Here is a 22,084-nt window from a genome sequence, read left to right on the forward strand (position 1 = left end):
TGGCGACCTATCACTTAAAATAATTTTACAAACTTTATTAGAACAAAAACATAAAAGAGGGGTTTTAATATTAAATTATTATAACTCATACTAAAATTTATCTTATAAGAATTACTTGTCTTAAAAATAGAGGATCCCTTTAAAAAAATAATAATAATAACCAAAGTACATTAATAATGATCATGATTTCCACTGGAGATACAATAACAAAACCGAGAAATAGAATCAAAGCCAAATTTAATGTTAAAACAATGTTGGTAAAATAACAAAAATGAACCTTGACCACCGAATTAAAACAGATCCCAGCAGCATACAAAGTATGGCATTTTAGAAGTAGGACAAGCAAATACATAATACATACAGTACAGTATATCATTTCACCAACACTGACAACACTTGCAGTTCACATGCATCAATCAGAGGTCGTAAACAAACTGATGCAATTTGTTGGAAGTGACACATTATTATGGCTTGATTGATTGTACATTTTGACTAATATGGTAATGTCATTTGAGAGACAGTAGAAAGTTGGAAATACTATGACCTAACCTTAAATGTCCAGAGAGTAAACCTTTTCAGGGAGTGATATATATATTAGGGGTGTGACAAAACCTTGAGACGGTGATATATCGTGATACTTTGTATCCCAAAAAGTTAGCGATATGCTAAGAATCCATATATCGTTTTTAAAATGAGTCACTGTTTAAATTCTTGTCTGATTTTTACTCTACTAAATTACCACAACAAAGTGCATTTTTTTGGTCAGGGATATTTAATGCTTTTATTGGTTATTATAAATGTAAAAGTTATATTGTTTTTAATGAGAAATTATCACTTAACGTTATCCTTTTTGAAGTTTGCGCGTGTAAAGTTCCGTCCAATCCTCTCCCAGAAGAGGCAATAGCAACTAAATTCAGTGTATTTATTGATTTAGAGACGCAAACACGTCATGTCCTTCAGCAGCATGCTCAGGTCTGAAGGGGTTAAACTCTTTGGCTGCCATTGACTGCCATAGACGTCCAATCCGTTTGAAGTGCCACCCTCCCAGTTCAAATGAATTGAAAGTCGACTAGCAATAAACTCAATTCAATTCAGAGCTTGTTTTTCGGTTTATTACTTGTATAGTAAAATATTGTAGAATTATTCCTGACCAATGTATCGATAATTGGTATATCGCCATATTGTGAGATCGTGATATCTAATCCTGAGCTACTCAGAGGTTCCCACCCCTAATATATATAAAGTACATTAAAAAATCTCTCAAATATAACCTAAAACCCAACCTACAGTTTACGAACATCCCTCTGTATAGAAAATACAGTACTGTACTCAAATAGAACTGACAAAAGTACATTAGCACAAGAAGAACAATCAGTAAAATTAGTACAAGTAAAAAGATCCAGTTCATGGCCAAATATGAAGACTGGTGACCCTGTATATGCTTATAGTTGTAAGAATATTATATTTAGCAGGAAGACAATTGCCAAAAGACTGTAAACTTCCCCTAGATAACCACAACTAAAAATGACATATGAACTGATGCTTAGCAAACTTCACCTACTTTTAAACAAATTCTCACCTTTAAAAAGACCTGCACATTATTTCACGGACTATTAAATTGAATTGCATGATGAATTCCTGAATGCTTTTGTGACATGTTTAAGACTTCCAGCTCATGATGATCAACATTTAAATACTATACTTTAAAAATGGCACATTTTAAAGAATTAACACGAAAAAAACGCTGATTTGTCGGAGTGATGTTGTAAACTTGGGAGTGTGTTTCTGTGGAAGTGTGTGCTTGTCCTCGTCCTTTTAATCATCCTGTGAGAGCAAAGACAGAAAGAACAAGGTGACCACAAGATTAGGAAAAATTCATTTTGAAAAGGTTGTGAAAAAAAGTTGGTTTTCCCGAGTGCTGAGTATTTTTGTTGGCTAATTTTCCCATGACTACAATGGATGTTTTGAAGTTGCGAAACTGCCAGCAGATGGCAGCGATGGATCATTTTAGATATAAACTCAACCCAGTTTGGAAGTCCTGATAAAAGGTATCTCGGAAAATTGACCACAATATTAGGAGAAAATCATTTTAAAAAGGTTGTGAAAAAACAGTTGGTTTTCCCGAGTGCTGAGCATTTTTGTTGGCAAATTTTCCCATGACCACAATGGATGTTTGGAAGTTGCAAAACTGCCAGCAGATGGCAGCGATGGATCATTTTAGATACAAGATCAACCCAGTTTGGAAGTCCTTTTAAGAGGTATCTAGGAGAATTGGCAGCTTTTTGATTAACAACCTATGTTCTATTGCACAGGGTTTCTACAGGTATCAACAAATCTCATTTAATCCCACTTTTAATGCCACTTTGAACAGATTTAATGCTCGTGCCCAAATGCAGATTTCTTTTTAACCGATAACCAATTTTGCCCAACTGCAAAAATCCGATATATCTATAAACTAATACCGTTATATGCAGTCTTGGACTTCACATATTATGGCTAATTGTATTGTGACGCCCTTCTGGATACTTTAATACCGTAATTTTCGGACTATAAACCGCTAATTTTCCCCCTGTTTTCCACAGGAATTTTGTGGCGCCGATTCATTCAACGTTTTCTCCGTTTATTTTTAGGCATATTTGTTTAATGGCTTGTTTTTTATGGGAGCGAAACACAATGTACAGTGGGGCAAATAAGTATTTAGTCAACCACTAATTGTGCAAGTTCTCCCACTTGAAAATATTAGAGATGCCTGTAATTGTCAACGTGGGTAAACCTCAACCATGAGAGACAGAATGTGTGTGTGTGTGGGGGACAGAAAATCACATTGATCGATTTTTAAAGAATTGATTTGCAAATCATGGTGGAAAATAGGTATTTGGTCAATACCAAAAGTTCATCTCAATACTTTGTTATGTATCCTTTTTTGGCAATAACGGAGGCCAAACGTTTTCTGTCACTCTTCACAAGCTTTACACACACTGTTGCTGGTATTTTGGCCCATTCCTCCATGCAGATCTCCTCTAGAGCAGTGATGTTTTGGGGCTGTCGTAGGGCAACACGGACCTTATACTCCCTCCAAAGATTTTCTATGGGGTTGAGATCTGGAGCCTGGCTAGGCCACTCCAGGACCTTGCTTGAAATGCTTCTTACGAAGCCACTCCTTTGTTGCCCTGGCTGTATGTTTGGGATCATTGTCATGCTGAAAGACCCAGCCACGTCAAATCTTTAATGCCCTTGCTGATGGAAGATTTTCTCTCAAAATCTGTAGATACATGGCCTCATTCATTCTTTCCTTCACACAGATCAGTTGTCCTGGTTCCTTTGCAGAAAAACAGCCCCAAAGCATGATGTTTCCACCCCCATGCTTTACAGTGGGCATGGTGTTCTTCGGATGCAATTCAGTATTCTTTCTCCAAATACGAGAACCTGTGTTTCTACCAAAAAGTTCTATTTTGGTTTCATCTGACCATAACACATTCTCACAGTCCTTTTCTGGATCATCCAAATGCTCTCTAGTGAACCGCAGACGGCCTGGACGTGTACTTTCTTCAGCAGGGGGGACACGTCTGGCAGTGCAGGATTTGAGTCCCTGGCGGCTATTGTGTTACTGATAGTAGCCTTTGTTGTGGTCCCAGCTCTCTGTTGGTCCCCCCGTGTGGTTCTGATATTTTTGCTCACCGTTCTTGTTATCATTTTGATGCCACGGGGTGACATCTTACATGGAGCCCCAGATCGAGGGAAATTATCTGTGGTCTTGTATATTTTCCATTTTCTAGTAATTGCTCCCACAGTTGATTTCTTTACACCAAGCGTTTTACCTATTGCAGATTCAGTCTTCCCAGCCTGGTGCAGGTCTACAATTGTGTCTCTCGTGTCCTTCGACAGCTCTTTGGTCTTGGCCATAGTGGAGTTTGGAGTGTGACTGACTGAGTTTGTGGACACGTGTCTTTTATACCGATAATAGGTTAAAACAGGTGGCATTAATACAGGTAACGAGTGGAGCCTCGTTAGACCTCGAAGAAGAAGATAGACCTCTCTGACAGCCAGAAATCTTGCTTGTTTGTAGGTGACCAAATACTTATTTCCCACTCTAATTTGGAAATAAATTCTTTAAAAATCAAACAAAGTGATTTTCTGTTTTTTTCCCCCACATTCGGTCTCTCATGATTGAGGTTTACCCATGTTGACAATTAAAGGCCTCTATAATCTTTTCAAGTAGGAGAACTTGCCCAATTGGTGGTTGACTAAATACTTATTTGCCCCAATGTAATTGCTATTTAGAGAGAGTTAATCACATTTGAGCCATGTGTCTATTTTCTCTAATTCACTATTAATGATTTGCTCAAGTGCAGACTGATTTTTATGGGAAAAGAACAAATTTCTTTTCGTCAGCAAATATTACTTTATGTAAAACGGTTGAGGAATTAAAGTCATTAATGTACAGGATGAAGAGGAGCGGCCCTAAGATGGAGCCGTGTGGGACACCATAGTTGAAAGCCGCGGTTTATAGTCCAGTGCGTCTTATTTGTTGATTTATTTGGTTAATATGTAACACTTTATTTGACAGGGGCATCATAAGACTGCCATAAAAACGTCATAGTTATGACCTGACACTATCTTAGGCATTAATGAATGCTTATGACCGATGTCATTAAGTGTCATCTGGCATGTTATGTCACTTACTCCAATTATGTCCAGCTCGGATCTTTTACATCCATTCAAAGTGGAATAATTTGTCAGATGATACAAAATGACATCGGCCATAAGCATTCATTAATGCTCATGGCAGTGTCATGTCATAATTATGATGGTCTTATGACAGTCTTATGGGGCTACTGTCAAATAAAGTGTGAGCAAATACCATAACTAGCAATTAATGAAACAAGTAGAACAGTAACTGAAGAAATATATACACAGAACATGAATTTTAATAGTTATTTACATCTGTGTTGCCGCCATGCATGCTAGGATGCATGTTGGACGACCACAGTGTTTACAGCAGGTGACAGCAGAGGTCGACTGTCTCCTCCAAGGGAGCAGTGATGGCCAAATGAAGCTTCTTGAAGCACTGAGGCTTTGCAGCCAATTTGTTCAAAGCTTCATGGTGGCTCATTTGGTCTTATGACAGTCTTATGATGCCGCTGTCAAATAAAGTGTAAGTGTTGGCGTGACTATCCCATAATACAGTGAGGACAGCTGGGGCTTACAGTCTAGTGTGGCTTATCTATGAACAAATGCTGTTTTCGTGTCAAATTTGGTGGGTGGCGGCTTATACTCAGGTGCGCCTAATAGGCCGAAAATTACGGTAATGATAAATGTAACAACTAGGGTTGTTCTGATCAGGTTTTTTTGCTCCCGATCCAATCCCGATCGTTTTAGTTTGAGTATCTGTCGATCCCGATATTTCCCGATCCGATTGCTTTTTTTTCCCTCCCGATTCAATTCCAATCATTCCCGATAATATTTCCCGATCATATACATTTTGGCAATGCATTAAGAAAAAAATGAATAAAACTCGGACGAATATATATTCAACATACAGTACATAAGTACTGTATTTGTTTATTATGACAATAAATCTTCAAGATGGCATTTACATTATTAACATTCTTTCTGTGAGAGGGATCCATGGATAGAAAGACTTGTAATTCTCAAAGGATAAATGTGACTTTGTATATTGTGACTAAATATTGCCATCTAGTGTATTTGTTGAGCTTTCAGTAAATAATACTGCACCCATTTAACTGTTCTGCCCAAATGCATGATGGGAAGTGCAACCATGACTGTGCGTAGGGGCACCAATTGATATATCTTCTCTGCGTTGGGAAAGAACATAAAGTGTTAAGAAAATGATCAACTACTACCTTTCTTCCCCACATTGCCTCTCACGATATTTTTAATTGCTGAGAGAGGGATTGTAAGGCTTTAGCCAAATAAAAAAAGGCTCCAAACGCTGTCAAAATTCTCTCTAGTCAATATACGCTGCCTTTTAGCTCTATATATTGGTAAAACGGCGCCTTTATAGATTGATCGCGACAATGCGTGAGTGGGTCGTGCAGCGCATGTAATAATTATTTAACGTGATTAATTTAAAAAAATTAATTACCACCGTTAACGCAATAAATTTGATAGCCCTACTTTAAGCCAAAACTACTCTGGATGAGTGTAAGACATTTTGTCTGTAACGTTAAATACAATTAGAAAGCAATTTAAATAAAATATTTTTATATATTAAAAAAAGGCATGTCCGATATTTTTTTGCCGATTCCGATACTTTGAAAATGACGTGATCGGCCATCTTTAGTAACAACGTCACGGTTTTTCAGTAAACATTCTGTGAAAAATAAGGGAACAACTTTGACTGAAGTTATGGGAAAAGTACCGATATCGTACCACTTTATTTAATATTGAAATCAAAATAGTGCAAACATCAGTTTTTCGGATCAAGTTTAAGTCCAAAGTGCCAATACGGCTCTGCCACATCACAATTCGCTCACACAGTGCTTCTGGCTCAAAAAATACAAAAGCACACAACTTCAGTGAAGTGAATGAGGTATGTAGAAGAGACTCTTCTCTTTCATTTCTGCTATCTACTCACCCACTCGTCCTCGTCGACTCCCTCGAAGGATTCCTGGGGCAACGGGTCGTCCATGTTTCCCAGTTTGGCAACCATAGCAACCAGGAGCTGCAACCCAATCAGCATACATACGTCTGAGCAATCATTTTAAAGCAGTGGTTCTCAAAGTGTGGTAAGAGGACATCCAGTCGTACATAGGCTCCTTCTTGTAGTATGCAAAAAAATGAATTAAATATTTAAAAGAACGTTGTTTTTTTTTAACAGCGCATTATCAAATACAGTTTAATTAAATTCGACTTGAACTGCATTCACATTTAATGTAAAATAACTTTCTTTTCAAATACTTAGAAACAAGTATTGGTAATACCATATACAGTGGTATTAAAACGTATCTGAACCTTTTGGAATTTCTCACATTTCTGCATAAAATCACCTTCAAATGTGATCTGATCTTTGTCAAAATCATTCAGATGAAAAAACGGTGTCTGCTTTAACTAAAACCAACCAAACATCACTTTTCCGCTCGGGTTCAAATTGGAAGGGCGGAACCTACGACATGTTTATGTAGCTATATAGGGACACTGTGGAAGCCTGGCACCGCCGCCTAGTGACGTAACTGCCCAGAGTGCAGAGCGTCGTCAACAACAATAGCGACCTACTTGTTAAACTAATTTTACAAATTTTATGAAAAAAAAAATCAAATAATTATAACTCACACTAACATTCATCTTTTAAGAATTACATGTCTTTCTATCATTGGTACCCTTGAAATCGAAGCATGGTGTTACTATTCTTACAGTGGCTTATATAAATAAACAAAATCAAAACTCAACATTTTTCCCCTGAACATTTTGGCCTACTACACCATGTATCTTAACTCATTCCCTGCCATTGACTGTGCTAGACGTCCATTTCATTTGAACCAGGAGTACTGACAACGAATGCTCATGTTCCAGTGCCATTGATGGTGCTAGACCAGAAGTGGGTAGGAACGCATTAAATTTACTCAGTTACATTTAACTTGAGTAACTTTTTGAGAAAAATGTACTTCTTAGAGTAGTTTTACCACACAATACTTTTTACTTTTACTTGAGTAGATTTGTGAAGTTACACTACTCTTACTCCACTACTTCGGGCTACATTTTTTGTCTTTATTCTACATATTTACTTTATTATTGCCAGAAATGCTGACAGTTGCTAGTTGCTGTCCCAATTTCACCAATGAGACGTTGAAACAATAACCACATAACTCTATTTTACCAATCTGAGTTAATAATGTTTTTTCTCCACTAGAAGGTACTCATGCCCTTTGGACGGGTGATGTTTCATATTGTTGTTCTGGTCTGATTTCATTGATTTTTGTGTCCTCATTTTGGCCTAATATGGTCATGTAATAGGTTATATTACAGTCTAAAAATAACAGTTCATATCAATGAAGCTGTGCTGAGAAAAAAACAACAACCTTGATTTAAAACAAATCAAACATTGTAAGCATTTACTCACAATGTTACTCATTACTTGAGTATACTTTTCGACGAAAACTTTTCACTTGTACATCAGTAAATTTTATGATGACTACTTTTACTTTAGTAATATTTGGGGCTGTCAAACGAATAAAATTTTTAGTCGAGTTAATCACAGCTTAAAAATTAATTAATCGTAATTAATCGCAATTCAAACCATCTCTGAAATATGCCATATATTTCTGTAAATTATTGTTGGAATGGAAAGATAAGACAAGACGGATGTATACAGTCAACATACTGTACAAAAGTACTGTATTTGTCTATTATAACAATAAATCCACGAGATGGCATTAACATTATAAACATTCTTTCTGTGAAAGGGATACACTTGACTTGTAATTCTTAAAAGATAAATGTGAGTACACGTTATAGTAATTTTGATAGTTTGTATATTGTGACTAAATATTGCCATCTAGTGTATTTGTTGAGCTAAACGAAATGTTGGAATAGAGTTTGACCAAAGTCTAAATATTATTTTGCATAACTATTTTGATTGGGAATGCCAGTTCTCTCTGCATTGAGCGCTTTTCTTTTTGTGAACATTATTTTTTTGAGAGATAGGAATATTATTTTTGTTGTGCTTTCACTAAATGATACTGTAGCGACTTAACTGTTCTTAACTGCCCAAATGCATGATGGGAAGTTGGGCAACCATGACTGTCAGTGGTGGCTGCAAAAGGTATATCTTCTCTGCGTCGTGTACAATACACGGTGTGAAGAAAAAGATCATCTCCTGTCATTCTTCCCCACATCGCACACCACAATAGTTCTAATTGTTGTGGAAGAGATGCAAAGCTTATACCAATGAGTAGCGCGGTTCCAATGAATACATGTGTCCACTCCACTCGCTTGACTCTGCCTCTTAGCTCTCAATATACATAAAACGGCACCATTGTAGTCTGTTCGGGGCAATGCGTGAGTGGGTCGTTCCGCGCAGGCGTTAAATGCGTTAAATATTTGAATGTGATCAACGCGATAATTTTGACCGACCTAGTAATATTATTTACAAGTAACGCTACTCTTACTTGAGTAAATTTGATGGTGGTACTACAAGAGCCAAGTATTCTTTGAACTGATACTTGTCTTAAAATGTTTTCGTCACTGATCCTCCTCACCTCTTCTTTCTTCTGCTCGTCAGTCTTCTCCTCCAAGTAGAAAGACGAGGGCATGTACTTCCTCACTGGGGCTTCTTTGGGGGCTTCGCTTACTGAGAACACATTCACAAACCTTAAGTTGAAACCTACACGGTACTTTAAAGCATGTCAAGAGAGTCTGCGTACCCGGCGCCATGTCGCTTGGCCTCAAGCTGATCTTCCTGTGCTGACCGTCGGCGTTGTCGAGCCAGGCCGATGCGCTCAGCGCCGGCTCCCAGCACACCGAGGTTTCTGGGTACAGGTCATCCTGGAAGAACTCTTTCTGCATGCAAAGAAGATTAGAAACATATCTGTCAAGTTGTACGGTTCCGGCGTAATTTGTACAAGTGAGCACTGATTTTTAAATGTGTACGCCGTACGTTCAAAATCTGTACGTTGTTCGTGCATTACGTTTATTTTTGTCCGTTCGGATTATGTCACCGTTTCGGCAACGAGACAATGTGCGTTACGATGTGTTACTACGTTGGTTGAATGATGAGAGAAAGTCAGAGACACTGAGAGAGAAGAGTGTTTGTCGTGATGCTGTAGCAAACGCGATGCTAGGCGGCTCCAATATTTCCTGACTGTAGCCGACAGCCTACAATCTACGCCTGGACATCACATGCTTATTGACCTATATGCGAAATGATAGATGGCGGAGTCAATAAACAGCCGCCATTTCGAAGCAGTAGACTTCTCAGAAAGGCTCTGTTGTAGTGAACCTTCCTAGCGAACTTAAAGGGATCCTCTATTTTTAAGACATGTAATTCTTAAAAGATAAATGTTAGTTTGAGTTATAAAAATTTGATATTAAAACCCCTCTTAATTTAAAATTTAAAATTATTTTAAGTGATAGGTCGCCCTTCTTGTTACGTCACAGTGCGTGACGTCACTGGTCCCGTTGCCGAAATTCCAGCGTGTCACTCGTTAGCTTTCCCAACATGTCGTCAGTTCCACCCTTCCTATTTGAACCAGATCTGAAAAGTGAAGAGCAGGACAGCACTGTCAGTCGTTCACAAGACGAGCTTCAGGGAAAAATGCGTGCAGATAATACCTGATAAGACAAAAGTTGGGCAAAACTGGTGATGCGAGAGAGTCCTGTTGGGAAGTCCGGTTGGGAGCGAGAGTGTATGCTGTCCGGTTTTACTAGCAGATATTCAAGGTAAGCATATTGCGTTTTCAAACTTATCCCAATATAATTATGTGGATTGTTAGCATCCAGAGCTGTCGTGTGCTTTACATACAGTACAGGCCAAAGAGCACACCTTGTGTAATCCATGTCTTGTACATTGTAACGCGTGGTAGCTAGGATACATGTATAAAAGTACCAAAAAGGGGAGAAGCTTCCACTATGTACATTTATTCACAAAAAATAATATTTCCACCTTGACCACTCTTCACCCGGGAGCTCAGCAGTAAGCAAACACGCATTCCCTGACGAACTCCAACATTGTTGTGAGGTCCACGTCAGAGTGACTGTCGTCACTGTAGCATGCCATAGTGCTTTAATTATTTAGTATGATTTGGGGAAAACTCCCACGAAGAATAGTCAACATAAAAGATAGCAATAGTAATCCAAATCCGTGTTTTTTACTCACTCAAAGATCCAGGAATTAGACCGATCCCATGGCAATTTCGCAGCCGTCGATTCCACAAAATAGACTGATCCGAAAAGCCGCTGTGGGAACGACGAATCAAAAAAATGGACAGATCCGAAACCAATATTGCAGACGAGGTGGGACCGTCGGATCCAGAAAATAGACGGATCCGGATGTTCAGGCGCCAGTTGTAACGCGTGGTGGGTAGGGTTCGTGCATACAGGGACCAAAAAGGGGGACACGCTTCCACTTATGCACATTTATTCACTAAAAATATCAATTCCACCTTGACCACTCACTTCACTCCCCTTGTTTCCATTTGACTGGAAATTGCATCCAAAAGCAGCACATCGTGGCATTTTACTTCGCGAGTGTAGGCAGCAATAAGCAATTGTTTAACACGCTACACATTTGGAAAGATACCAATTACGTCATCACTGCGAGCCCGCAAACCATGGCGCCAACTAACGGTCAAAATATGGACTAAATATTTTAAAATATTGCCATTGATTTAACATTTTATGTGTTTTTTAACAACATATTTTAGTACAAGAGAACAATTGTGGTTTATTAGAGCCTACATGTACAGTGCCTTGCAAAAGTATTTGGCCCCCTTGAACCTTGCAACCTTTCGCCACATTTCAGGCTTCAAACATAAAGATATAAAATTGTAATTTTTTGTCAAGAATCAACAACAAGTGGGACACAATCGTGAAGTGGAACAAAATTTATTGGATAATTTAAACTTTTTTAACAAATAAAAAACTGAAAAGTGGGACGTGCAATATTATTCGGCCCCCTTGCGTTGATACTTTGTAGCGCCACCTTTTGCTCCAATTACAGCTGCAAGTCGCTTGGGGTATGTTTCTATCAGTTTTGCACATCGAGAGACTGACATTCTTGCCCATTCTTCCTTGCAAAACAGCTCGAGCTCAGTGAGGTTGGATGGAGAGTGTTTGTGAACAGCAGTCTTCAGCTCTTTCCACAGATTCTCGACTGGATTCAGGTCTGGACTTTGACTTGGCCATTCTAACACCTGGATATGTTTATTTTTGAACCATTCCATTGTAGATTTGGCTTTATGTTTTGGATCATTGTCCTGTTGGAAGCTAAATCTCCGTCCCAGTCTCAGGTCTTGTGCAGATACCAACAGGTTTTCTTCCAGAATGTTCCTGTATTTGGCTGCATCCATCTTCCCGTCAATTTTAACCATCTTCCCTGTCCATGCTGAAGAAAAGCAGGCCCAAACCATGATGCTGCCACCACCATGTTTGACAGTGGGGATGGTGTGTTCAGGGTGATGAGCTGTGTTGCTTTTACGCCAAACATATCGTTTTGCATTGTGGCCAAAAAGTTCAATTTTGGTTTCATCTGACCAGAGCACCTTCTTCCACATGTTTGGTGTGTCTCCCAGGTGGCTTGTGGCAAACTTTAAACGAGACTTTTTATGGATATCTTTGAGAAATGGCTTTCTTCTTGCCACTCTTCCATAAAGGCCAGATTTGTGCGGTGTATGACTGATTGTTGTCCTAAGGACAGATTCTCCCACCTCAGCTGTAGATCTCTGCAGTTCATCCAGAGTGATCATGGGCCTCTTGGCTGCATCTCTGACCAGTTTTCTCCTTGTTTGAGAAGAAAGTTTGGAAGGACGGCCGGGTCTTGGTAGATTTGCAGTGGTCTGATGCTCCTTCCATTTCAATATGATGGCTTGCACAGTGCTCCTTGAGATGTTTAAAGCTTGGGAAATATTTTTGTATCCAAATCCGGTTTTAAACTTCTCCACAATAGTATCTCGGACTTGCTTGGTGTGTTCCTTGGTTTTCATAATGCTCTCTGCACTTTAAACAGAACCCTGAGACTATCACAGAGCAGGTGCATTTATACGGAGACTTGATTACACACAGGTGGATTCTATTTATCATCATCGGTCATTTAGGACAACATTGGATCATTCAGAGATCCTCACTGAACTTATGGAGTGAGTTTGCTGCACTGAAAGTAAAGGGGCCGAATAATATTGCACGCCCCACTTTTCAGTTTTTTATTTGTTAAAAAAGTTTAAATTATCCAATAAATGTTGTTCCACTTCATGATCGTGTCCCACTTGTTGTTGATTCTTGACAAAAAAATTATATTTCATATCTTTATGTTTGAAGCCTGAAATGTGGCGAAAGGTTGCAAGATTCAAGGGGGCCGTAGACAGAAGGGACCTAATGCAAAAACGATAGCAATTTTAACAACAGTTAATTCACAACATTAAATGATTTTCAAACATAGCAAAGGTTACTATGTTTTTGTTTTTTTTACAGTTACTTTGCCAAGTATCTAATTACTCTTACATTCAGGTAACTGAGTTACTAACTCAATGACTTTTTGGGAGAAGTAATTTGTAACTGTAATTAATTACATTTTAAACACAACACACAACACAATTTGCCTGCAACGATTGCCGATCACTTCTCAGAATTAGAAAAAGAAATGTTCCGCGACTCCAAGATTGCATTGGTAAGTTAATTTTATCAATTGACCTTTTTTTGACCTTTTTTTTTGGACACACTAACGAACTACCTTCAAGTCAAACTAAATTGCGAGCTGAAGTGCAGCCATCAAAAGACATGATAGAAATTGCCAAAAGTGCTACATACAATTATAACAAAAGTCAATGTTAAATTTTAGTAATCATGACGTTGCTGAAGATATTGATTTTTCTTTGATTGCTCCAAGTTATATGTTACAATATTACCAATAAATTCATATCATTTTAAAAATGTAGCTTTATTTTTGCTTCATATTGCACGCTACAGACAACGTTGTAAGATTAGTCACTAATTTGTAAGGGCATACGTCACTATTTGTAAGATTGCCAACGGCCTCTGGTATGTAGAAAGCACTCTGTGAAGTTCTTCAACTCAATAAGAAAATGAACCATCTGCTCACCTTGACTCTTGGCACCTTGAAGACCACTGGCTCCACGGTTGTCTTAGTGAGCATCAACGCCGCCGCTATCTCAACCTCGCGCACGTTGCACTCGCTCTTCGGGAGGAAGGCCAAACCCTGAGACCAGAAAAGTTTCAAATACTTTGAAAGGGTCTTCAAAGATTGGCGCGCTCACCTTGTGCGGCTCAGGGCTGTTAAAACTGCTGCATTCCACAAAATACGGCTCTTCAGGGAAGATCTCATAGATGTGCACTCTGGTGTCCCCCTTAATACCAGCAAAAAACGTGAGTGTTTCAATCACGTTTTTATTTTCTTCTGAATTTTTTTTTTTTTACCTTTCCAGTGAGGAAGACTACACTGGTGTCTGGGTCATAAAACGGAATCAGGGTGGAAGGGGAGACGTCCAGGGAGACGCTGGCCACCACTCCAGAGGAAATTGAAGAGGCGGCGTACAAGTAGAGGCTTCGCTCGCTGCGGCTGCACAATAATGTGTAAGTGTCAGTTGCTAAATTTACATGTTGCTGATATGCAAGTAAAGGCAGTGGTAGAACAAATGTGAACAGACCCCGGGTGCGTTGAGCTTAAATGAGACCCCCCCGTGTGGTGTTGCACAAGTTCTGAAATGATTAAAAACCTGACGAAGCTGGCGACTTCCTTGCCGATGTTATAATAATAATAATAAATCGGAAATAAAATAAACATTTTTATAGTCACCTTAAATTATAGAGGCTGGCAAACGGAGATAGGAGGAGACTGGCCATATTGAGCACAAAAATGACAGTAAAAAGGCTGACTGTAGAGTACAAGGTAGGTTTTGTTTATCAGACTTCATAAGTGTGTTATGAACAGTCTATTTTTTGTTTATGTTCATAAGCAGTTTTTCAGGCCGCCGCCCCTGTGGCCGAAAAGTGTCATTGCATGTAATTGACTTCCCTATAGACCCCAATCACATGACGTCACAACTCCACCCCCCTGACTGGTGCTGCCATATTGTCCGTCAGCTCATCTTGTTTACATATTACCGCTACGTACATTCCTGCTATTACTGCGTGTTTTTCTGCTTGTCTAAGGAATCACCGCCTAGTAAACGAACCCAAAAACCTTCCTGACTAATCGTTAACATTGATTAATCAAAATGGTGAAAGCATGTGTGGCGGTTGGTTGCAGTAACAGAGAAGAGAAACGGTCATTTTAGTAGTTGCTGTGTGCCCATTGTTAAAAGGGCAAATCCCTAAAGCAGCACGATTTGTTTATCTCGGTCCATGATGCGTTTGTGTCGACAGCCCTTAGACAACGGCGAAAACATCAATATAATGCCAACACGATCGCAGACATCATCAGACGGAGACTACGAAGCTCGTCGCCACGGTCGCGCAGCAAGAAGGTGAGCGCAACAACAGGTGTTGTGCCGAAAAATAGCCGCCTTGCGTGAAATGTCCCCCCTGACGGGGACGCCCATACGGAAACGACTTTCTTGTACCGTGAATATGTATTATTTTACTCTGCTTGAACTCATAAATGTCATACCTGTGTGATTGTCATTGGAATATGGTCGTGAAAACCTGTAGACTAATACATTTCTGTTCAAAGATAGTTATGTGGCCCAGTCAACGATTTGTTACTAAAATACAGTACTAATATTTTGTGTAATTTAATTATTTTAAACTGATCTTAACAGTCGTAAATCCATTACTGTAATGCGTCCATGAAAACATTTGATGTTTTCACGTCAATAAAGCGTTATAAATAAGCGCTGCCGTCAGGGGGGACATTTCATGCCGGGCAGCTATTTTTCGGCACACATCGGCCCATTGTCAATCAAGTTTCATTTTACAATCGTGACAACGGTGACGCTCAGCTGACCAAATGTCGGTTTATATTCGGGCCGGTGCCGATTTTGGGTACCCGACTCCTCATCGTGACATAAACCGGAGTATGATTAGAAATTTTGTGGTCTCAGGACGAGCTCTGATGCACGGGACGGGACGGGACTGGACGGAAGGAAACATCGGTTTGGCCATCAAATATGGATCTGGCGACTGGATCGACTGAAGCTTTTCCAAATTACGGCTTTTATGCAACTCGTCCAATGAGTTTACAGCGTCTGAAAGCACCGGGGCTTCCATAATTTGCAAGTGAATCCACCTTTAGAAACTACGATCATTGACAATACGGACACACAATGGCGGACAATATGGCGGCACAATACAGCGATCACGTGATTGTGTGACGTTGGTGATTGGGGTCTATACATTATCGTATATGATTTTGAAATTAAAAATTTTCCGGTATAATATTGCCTAAGAAAGTTGTAAAACAAACAACAAAAATGAATGAAATGAACATAAAAATAATGTTATAATGGGTCAAAATTATTTTTCGAACAGATCATGTGACCAGCACCTTAGACTGTCGTTTGTTTTGCTCAGCCAAAAGCAAGATGGATATACGTATTTTTTTTTCAAACCTAAGCTTTCAAAAGTGACAACTACTGGGCAAGAACCAAGGATTGAAAATGTGGACCATAAAACGCTAGAGACCACCGACAAAATGGTGAGCGGAGTTTCAATTTGCCCCACTAAAGACGCCAATTGTACAACACAGCCACCGCCGGTGTCTTGCCAATGTAGTTACCCCCGTCAAAAATTGTGTCCCCAGGCTGCAGGAGCGTATAACTACATGACCCAAACATAGAAATCAAGCAAATCAGTGCAGCGCAGTGGCGACCTTGGCCAAAAGTAAGCCTAAGCAGCTTGATTTGGAATTCCCCTCAAGAATGATGGGAAACAAAAAAACGCTCATTTTCATCTTATTATCATAAATATTCTTGTAAGTTAATTCTATTGTTGACACTGCATTTCGGGGTTATCAACATATTGTGCCCCCCTGCCCCAAAAGTCAAACTCCGCCTATGTTTCGTTATCCATCATTTCTATTGCTTCCATTCATCGGAAAAACATTTTATGACTTGACAATGCTGCCCTACAAGGCTCAACGTTGCTTCTTTGGCTCTGCGCATGGCAAAGGGGAGAGTGATGGAGTGTTTGGCTTCCTCTCCCAGGCCCTCAGAAGAGCCGTGCACTCTGGGAAAAAAAACCCCTCCATAACGCCAAGGACATGGTTGAGTATCTGTCCGAGAAGCATGGCATAGCCCTGAGGTAACGGTTACGTCTCTTTTTTAGTGCTGCACCAATTAATCAATTAACTCGAGTAATTTGACTAAAAAGAAAAGCTTTGAGTCAAATTTTGCTGCTCTGAGGATTCGTTTATTTAGACTGACGTTGTAATGGCTTGTTTTGAAAGTGTTGCATTTAACTTAATTGATTTGGACGGATACACTGCCCTCTAGTGGCAACTTTGAATATGCTATAACTCGTCTAACATGGCTGAATCCAGCTGCACCCTGCTAAGACCAACATACGTATGTTTTTGTTTGAGCTATTGTGTTACTTTATGCATTCGTTATTTAGTTTAGAAGTATATTTCGCATTTTTTGTGGGAGTATGTGTTTGATTGATTTGTTAAAAGCTTTGTAAAAAATCGTTAGCATTTTATAGCATTTAAGCTAGCGGACTTTTGCTATGCAAGTTAGTCAATTGTTCTTTTGTCGTACTTAGATCTTCATTAATTATTTTTTATATCATTTGAGGCAAGCTCAGCTACTTTAATTTCGTTTTAAATGCGTTTTTTGCTGTAGAAAGCGCAATGAAAGTGCAATTCTGCATGGTTTGAAGAAACACTGAGGAATTTTATTTAGGACCCTTTTGAAAGTGCAATCATAGCAAGCCAAATTAAATGTTATTAGAGGCACAAACACTTCTTTCTTTGTTTTATATCTCCTAAAATGTATTCTGCAGCACATTAAATGTTCGTAATCTGATTACTCAATTGTAATGTTACTTGAAGTGATTGTTATTTATTATGTACCAGGATGGGTGTCCAAAACCTTTTTTTTAAATGAGAAACTTAAAGAAAATTTCAAAGGTCTCAAAAATGTCTATTTTTAATTTGACTTTCTTTTAAGGTGTCAAAAATGCCCTCCTGTTCAAAAAATTTGTTCCATCAGAAAATAAAGATTTTAAGCTTTCCAATGAAGTATCACACATCATATACCAAATTTGGCCAAATTGGGAGCGGAACTTCAAGCCACCTGAGTGTTTTCCGTGACTATTCCTAATAGGTAAAAAAAAAAAAAAAAAAAAGCAGGAAGTGCTCTAAACTCCGCAGGAAATGATCCAAAATATGGAGGAAGTGATCACTGAATGGTCACGAAGCCACCCGAAATTATGAACAATATTCAGCATTTCCACTGATAAACAAGGTACCTGTCAAATCCGGACACTAGCAGGTATTTGCCTTCACACACCCAAACCACACGAGCGCCTCTGTGGCCATCCGGACCAGGACCTTCCTAAAATGCAGTTTTATTCAACAAAATGCTATCAAAACGAGTATTTTTGTTAACCATCATTTTTTATCCTATGACAGTTTGTAAATTCACATCACAGCAATTCACATGGGGTAAAAAGAAAGGTTAAGTATTAGCATCGTTAAGAGCAAAAACCTGCACAGGCGCATTGGACTTGCGCGGGTCGTAGATGCGAATTTTGCCATCTTTGCACACGGTCGCCAGCAGTTTGCCATCTGGACTCCAAGCCATGGCGAACACCTGAAGTTGAACCACATAAATTGGTTTTAAGTGCATATTGAAGCTTAAAGGGAACCTTGAACTTGTAGGCTCTAATAAGCAGTGTTGGGCACGTTACTTTAAAAAAGTAATTAGTTACATTACTCACTACTTCTTCCAAAAAGTAACTGAGTTAGTAACTGAATTAAAGTAACTAGTTACCAGGGAAAGTAACTATTTCCGTTACTTTAAAAAGAACTTGTTGTATGTCAAAGAATTTGAAATTTTCAGAGCAGTATTCAAGTCAGTGGAATAGAGAAGAACAGACAGGTAGTTAACTTGTTAGGTGCTTCAGCAGATTTGAATTGCTTACCATAGATGTCGACAAAAGCTTTGCCCCGGGACATAAATTACACATTACATGCAGGTTCTTTCCTTTAATTTCGACAAACTTGAAATAGTGTCTATATCTCCACCTCTTAAAGGACAATTTTTCTTCTGAATGCTCTGCCATCCCGACCCTGTGCATTTGTTTTGCGTGTGTGTGTTTGCTGCACGCGCTGTTCCGGTTTGCTTGTGAAATCACCGGCTCTGATTGGCTTACAACGACACATGACTCTAACCCTCAGCCAATCACAATCACTTCCATCGCATCTCTCGAGGGGCTGCACTTAGGTAGGCTCGTTTCCCGACAATTCACGTCACCTTCAAAGCGTCTGCCGTCCTCAAGATGGAAGCAGAATTATTGCTGGCTGACAGTGGGAGATGGGAACGAGGCTAGCATCAGGTGTAGCAAACAGAGAAACGTTACCAAACTTTATAAAGCATTGTCTAATTGAATGAGCAGGGACAAACAGCTTGGAGTCAGAAGTACGTGCGCTATTCTCGAACCTGAACGCACCCCAAGTCTTGGATGACAAATCAACAGTGCAGAGAGTCGACTCGACACGGCTGGTAGTTTCTTTAATTTGTTCAGAGTAAGTAACGCACCGCTTTTGACCGTCAGTAACGGTAACGGCGTTGTAACGGCAGAAAAAGTAATTAGTTAGATTACCCCGTTACTGAAAAAATAACGCCGTTACATAATGGCGTTATTTATAACGGCGTTACTCCCAACACTGCTAATAAGCCAATATTGTTCTCTTTGACTAATATATATGACGGAAAACACAGACAAGACTGAAAAAGCAGTTTCTGCTCTTGCACTCCTCTTTAAAAGAAACTGCTGTATTTTAAGCCAAAACAACGGTTGTGTTTGATAGAATAATATGTCTATATGCTGCCATAGCAGATTCATTGCGCATTAAGCCCCCGAACAATTTTTAATTTGTCCCTTTTACCCTGGAAACCCCCGTTTACAGACGTCACGCAACCACTTTTGTTTCAACCCAGCCATAATACGAAGGTAATTAATTTTATTTCTTATTCAAAATGTCAAAATGTCATTTTAAGTTTAGAATCCTTAACTGATGTCTAATATTACATTTAAAAAAAAAAAAAAAAAAAAAAACTTTAAAAAATTATTCACTCACATATTTTAATCTTTTAAACAAATTACATCACAATGAAAAAAATGGTGTCTGAAAAAAGGCAGGGATATCGACCTCATAACTATCGCTTTTTTGTTACTGTCGCATTTTCCCTGATATGTTAGATGATAAATAATGGGTCCAAACAAAGAAAATTTGGAAAAAAAAAAAAAAACTTTATAAGGGTAAATATACTGTATGAAAAAGAAAATCTCGACCACTCCTTGATGTCTGCGATTTCTGCATCCCGACCCTTGTTATATTACCATGTTTCACCCATAAACCCCCCCCAAAAATCCAGCTGTGGCCATTCACAGCTGTGTCTTGACACTCAGTGATTTTTTGGGGGGAGTTTTTGGATCGAAACAAGGTAACTGCACGATAATATCTCATTAAAGTCATGGTTTCTGTAGTTCTGCTCTCGCATGCTCACACCTCCAGATAGGGTTATGCTGTTTAAAAATGCTTTTTTTTTTTTTTTTTTTTTTTAATACCCTCCTGTTCAAAATTTTCTTCCCCCAGAAAATTGAGATTTTAAGCTTTCCAATGATGTATAACACATGCATATAGGACAATTTTGAGTTTGGCCAAATTGGGGGTCTCAAAGCGGAACTTCAAGTCACCTGATTGTTTTCCGCCATATATAAAACATATATTATTGCTACTGATTTAATAATCTATAATATTTAGTACCAGTACATGTTTTAACCTACGGAGGGCGCCATGTTTTAGGTGCGCAATGCATTGTGGGGGATGACGAGGTAAGGCTGGACTGGGAAAATAGCTGTGCTAGCTAGGTATGAGTTCTCAACATCACACCTGCATCCAATTCCAGCTCATCAGCAGTGTCTTTAAATCGATCCTAGGCGGCTTGCCGAGAATTGACTTGCTGCAATTTTGACAGTTTTTATATCCCTTTGTTGCTGGTTGCGTTAATGCCTTGCTTTTTTCGTTAGTATGGCTCTCAATGCGGTTCTCCCTCGTTTTTAAATTTTTTTTTTTTTTTTTATCAATCCCGACCCACCCTTTTTGGTTCTCCCTTTCCACAATTGCGTGTTTTTTTTGTGTGTGTGTGTTTATTAAACCCCTTCACGCAATCCCTATGATATTGTTGTCTTGTCTGCTTGCTGTCTGAAGTGAGCCACGTTTTCTAATTCCGTTTATTAAAACGTAAACATTAAGAAGGGTTTTAATATCAAATTATTATAAATCATACTAATATTTATCTTTTAAGAATGACATGTCTTTCTATCCATGGTACCCTTCAACCAGTAGGCACCACAGTGGTACAGTAAGATGTCAATATTGGCCCACCTGATCCTGGTGTCCGGTGAGGATCTGCACCTGCTCGCCGTCTTCAAGATTCCAGATTCGGACAGTAAGGTCGTAGGACGAAGACACCAGCAGATCTCTAGCCAAAGGGTGGAACTTGATGGAGTAGATTTTCTCCGTGTGGCCTACGAGGAGTCACAGTAATGCCGTGCTATTGTTTAACGCATTTGCTGTCATCGACAAACGAATGATAAATTCCAGTCCATTTCAGTTGACGTCATTGGTTTTGATGTTCCCACCTTGCAAGACGAGTTCAGGTTCAGTAAGAGTCTCTTTGAGGCCGTCCTGTGGCACTTGCCATACTCGGATTTTAGCGTCCTCGCCGGCTAGAAACAAACAAGACACTTAGTGTGACGTGATGAATTAATGACTTATACAGCTTAATCAGTTTTTCACCCAATTCCTGTTTAAACCTTTCAGTGCTTTGCATAGTTACAGTAAGGAAAATAAGTATTTGAACACAGTGCGATTTTGCAAGTTCTCCCACTTAGAAATGATGGACGGGGTTGAAATTTTCATGGCAGGTGCCTATCCACTGTGAGAGACAATCTAAAGAAAAAAAATCCAGAAATCACAGTGTATGATTTTTTAACAATTTATTTGTATCATACTGCTGCAAATAAGTATTTGAATACCTGTCTAGTAGCTAGAATTGTGAGCCTCAAAGACCCATTGGTTGCCTTTAAAAAGTCAAATGAATAAGTGGAGTGAAGGTAGACTTTTTGAGCCTGACTTTTTTGACCTGTTGAGGTGGTTAGCTGCATATAAACACCTATCCACCCTATAAAATCGGCAGACTCCAATTACTAACATGGTCAAGGCCAA

General features: G+C 39.1%; 1 protein-coding gene across 2 annotated transcripts in view; it reads right to left on the reverse strand.

The window, feature by feature from the left end:
* LOC130904304 (mitochondrial import inner membrane translocase subunit TIM16-like) overlaps positions 1 to 22,084 on the reverse strand; it is a 285,942-nt gene that overhangs the window by 10,665 nt on the left and 253,193 nt on the right. The window contains exons 18-28 of one of the 2 annotated variants that reach the window (XM_057816977.1): positions 21,499 to 21,585; positions 21,242 to 21,384; positions 18,336 to 18,440; positions 18,097 to 18,182; positions 14,107 to 14,248; positions 13,947 to 14,036; positions 13,772 to 13,888; positions 9,384 to 9,519; positions 9,219 to 9,310; positions 6,599 to 6,685; positions 221 to 1,824 (exon numbers count right to left, since the gene is read on the reverse strand). In XM_057816977.1, the coding sequence (XP_057672960.1) occupies positions 1,816 to 1,824; positions 6,599 to 6,685; positions 9,219 to 9,310; positions 9,384 to 9,519; positions 13,772 to 13,888; positions 13,947 to 14,036; positions 14,107 to 14,248; positions 18,097 to 18,182; positions 18,336 to 18,440; positions 21,242 to 21,384; positions 21,499 to 21,585 (1,094 nt within the window). In that variant the 3' untranslated portion in view covers positions 221 to 1,815. Of the gene's footprint in view, positions 1 to 220; positions 1,825 to 6,598; positions 6,686 to 9,218; positions 9,311 to 9,383; positions 9,520 to 13,771; positions 13,889 to 13,946; positions 14,037 to 14,106; positions 14,249 to 18,096; positions 18,183 to 18,335; positions 18,441 to 21,241; positions 21,385 to 21,498; positions 21,586 to 22,084 lie in introns of those variants that run through there. The other variant, XM_057816981.1, reaches the window with a different exon arrangement.

This window comes from Corythoichthys intestinalis, chromosome 16, assembly GCF_030265065.1.
Source record: "Corythoichthys intestinalis isolate RoL2023-P3 chromosome 16, ASM3026506v1, whole genome shotgun sequence".
Taxonomy (NCBI): Eukaryota; Metazoa; Chordata; class Actinopteri; order Syngnathiformes; family Syngnathidae; genus Corythoichthys; species Corythoichthys intestinalis.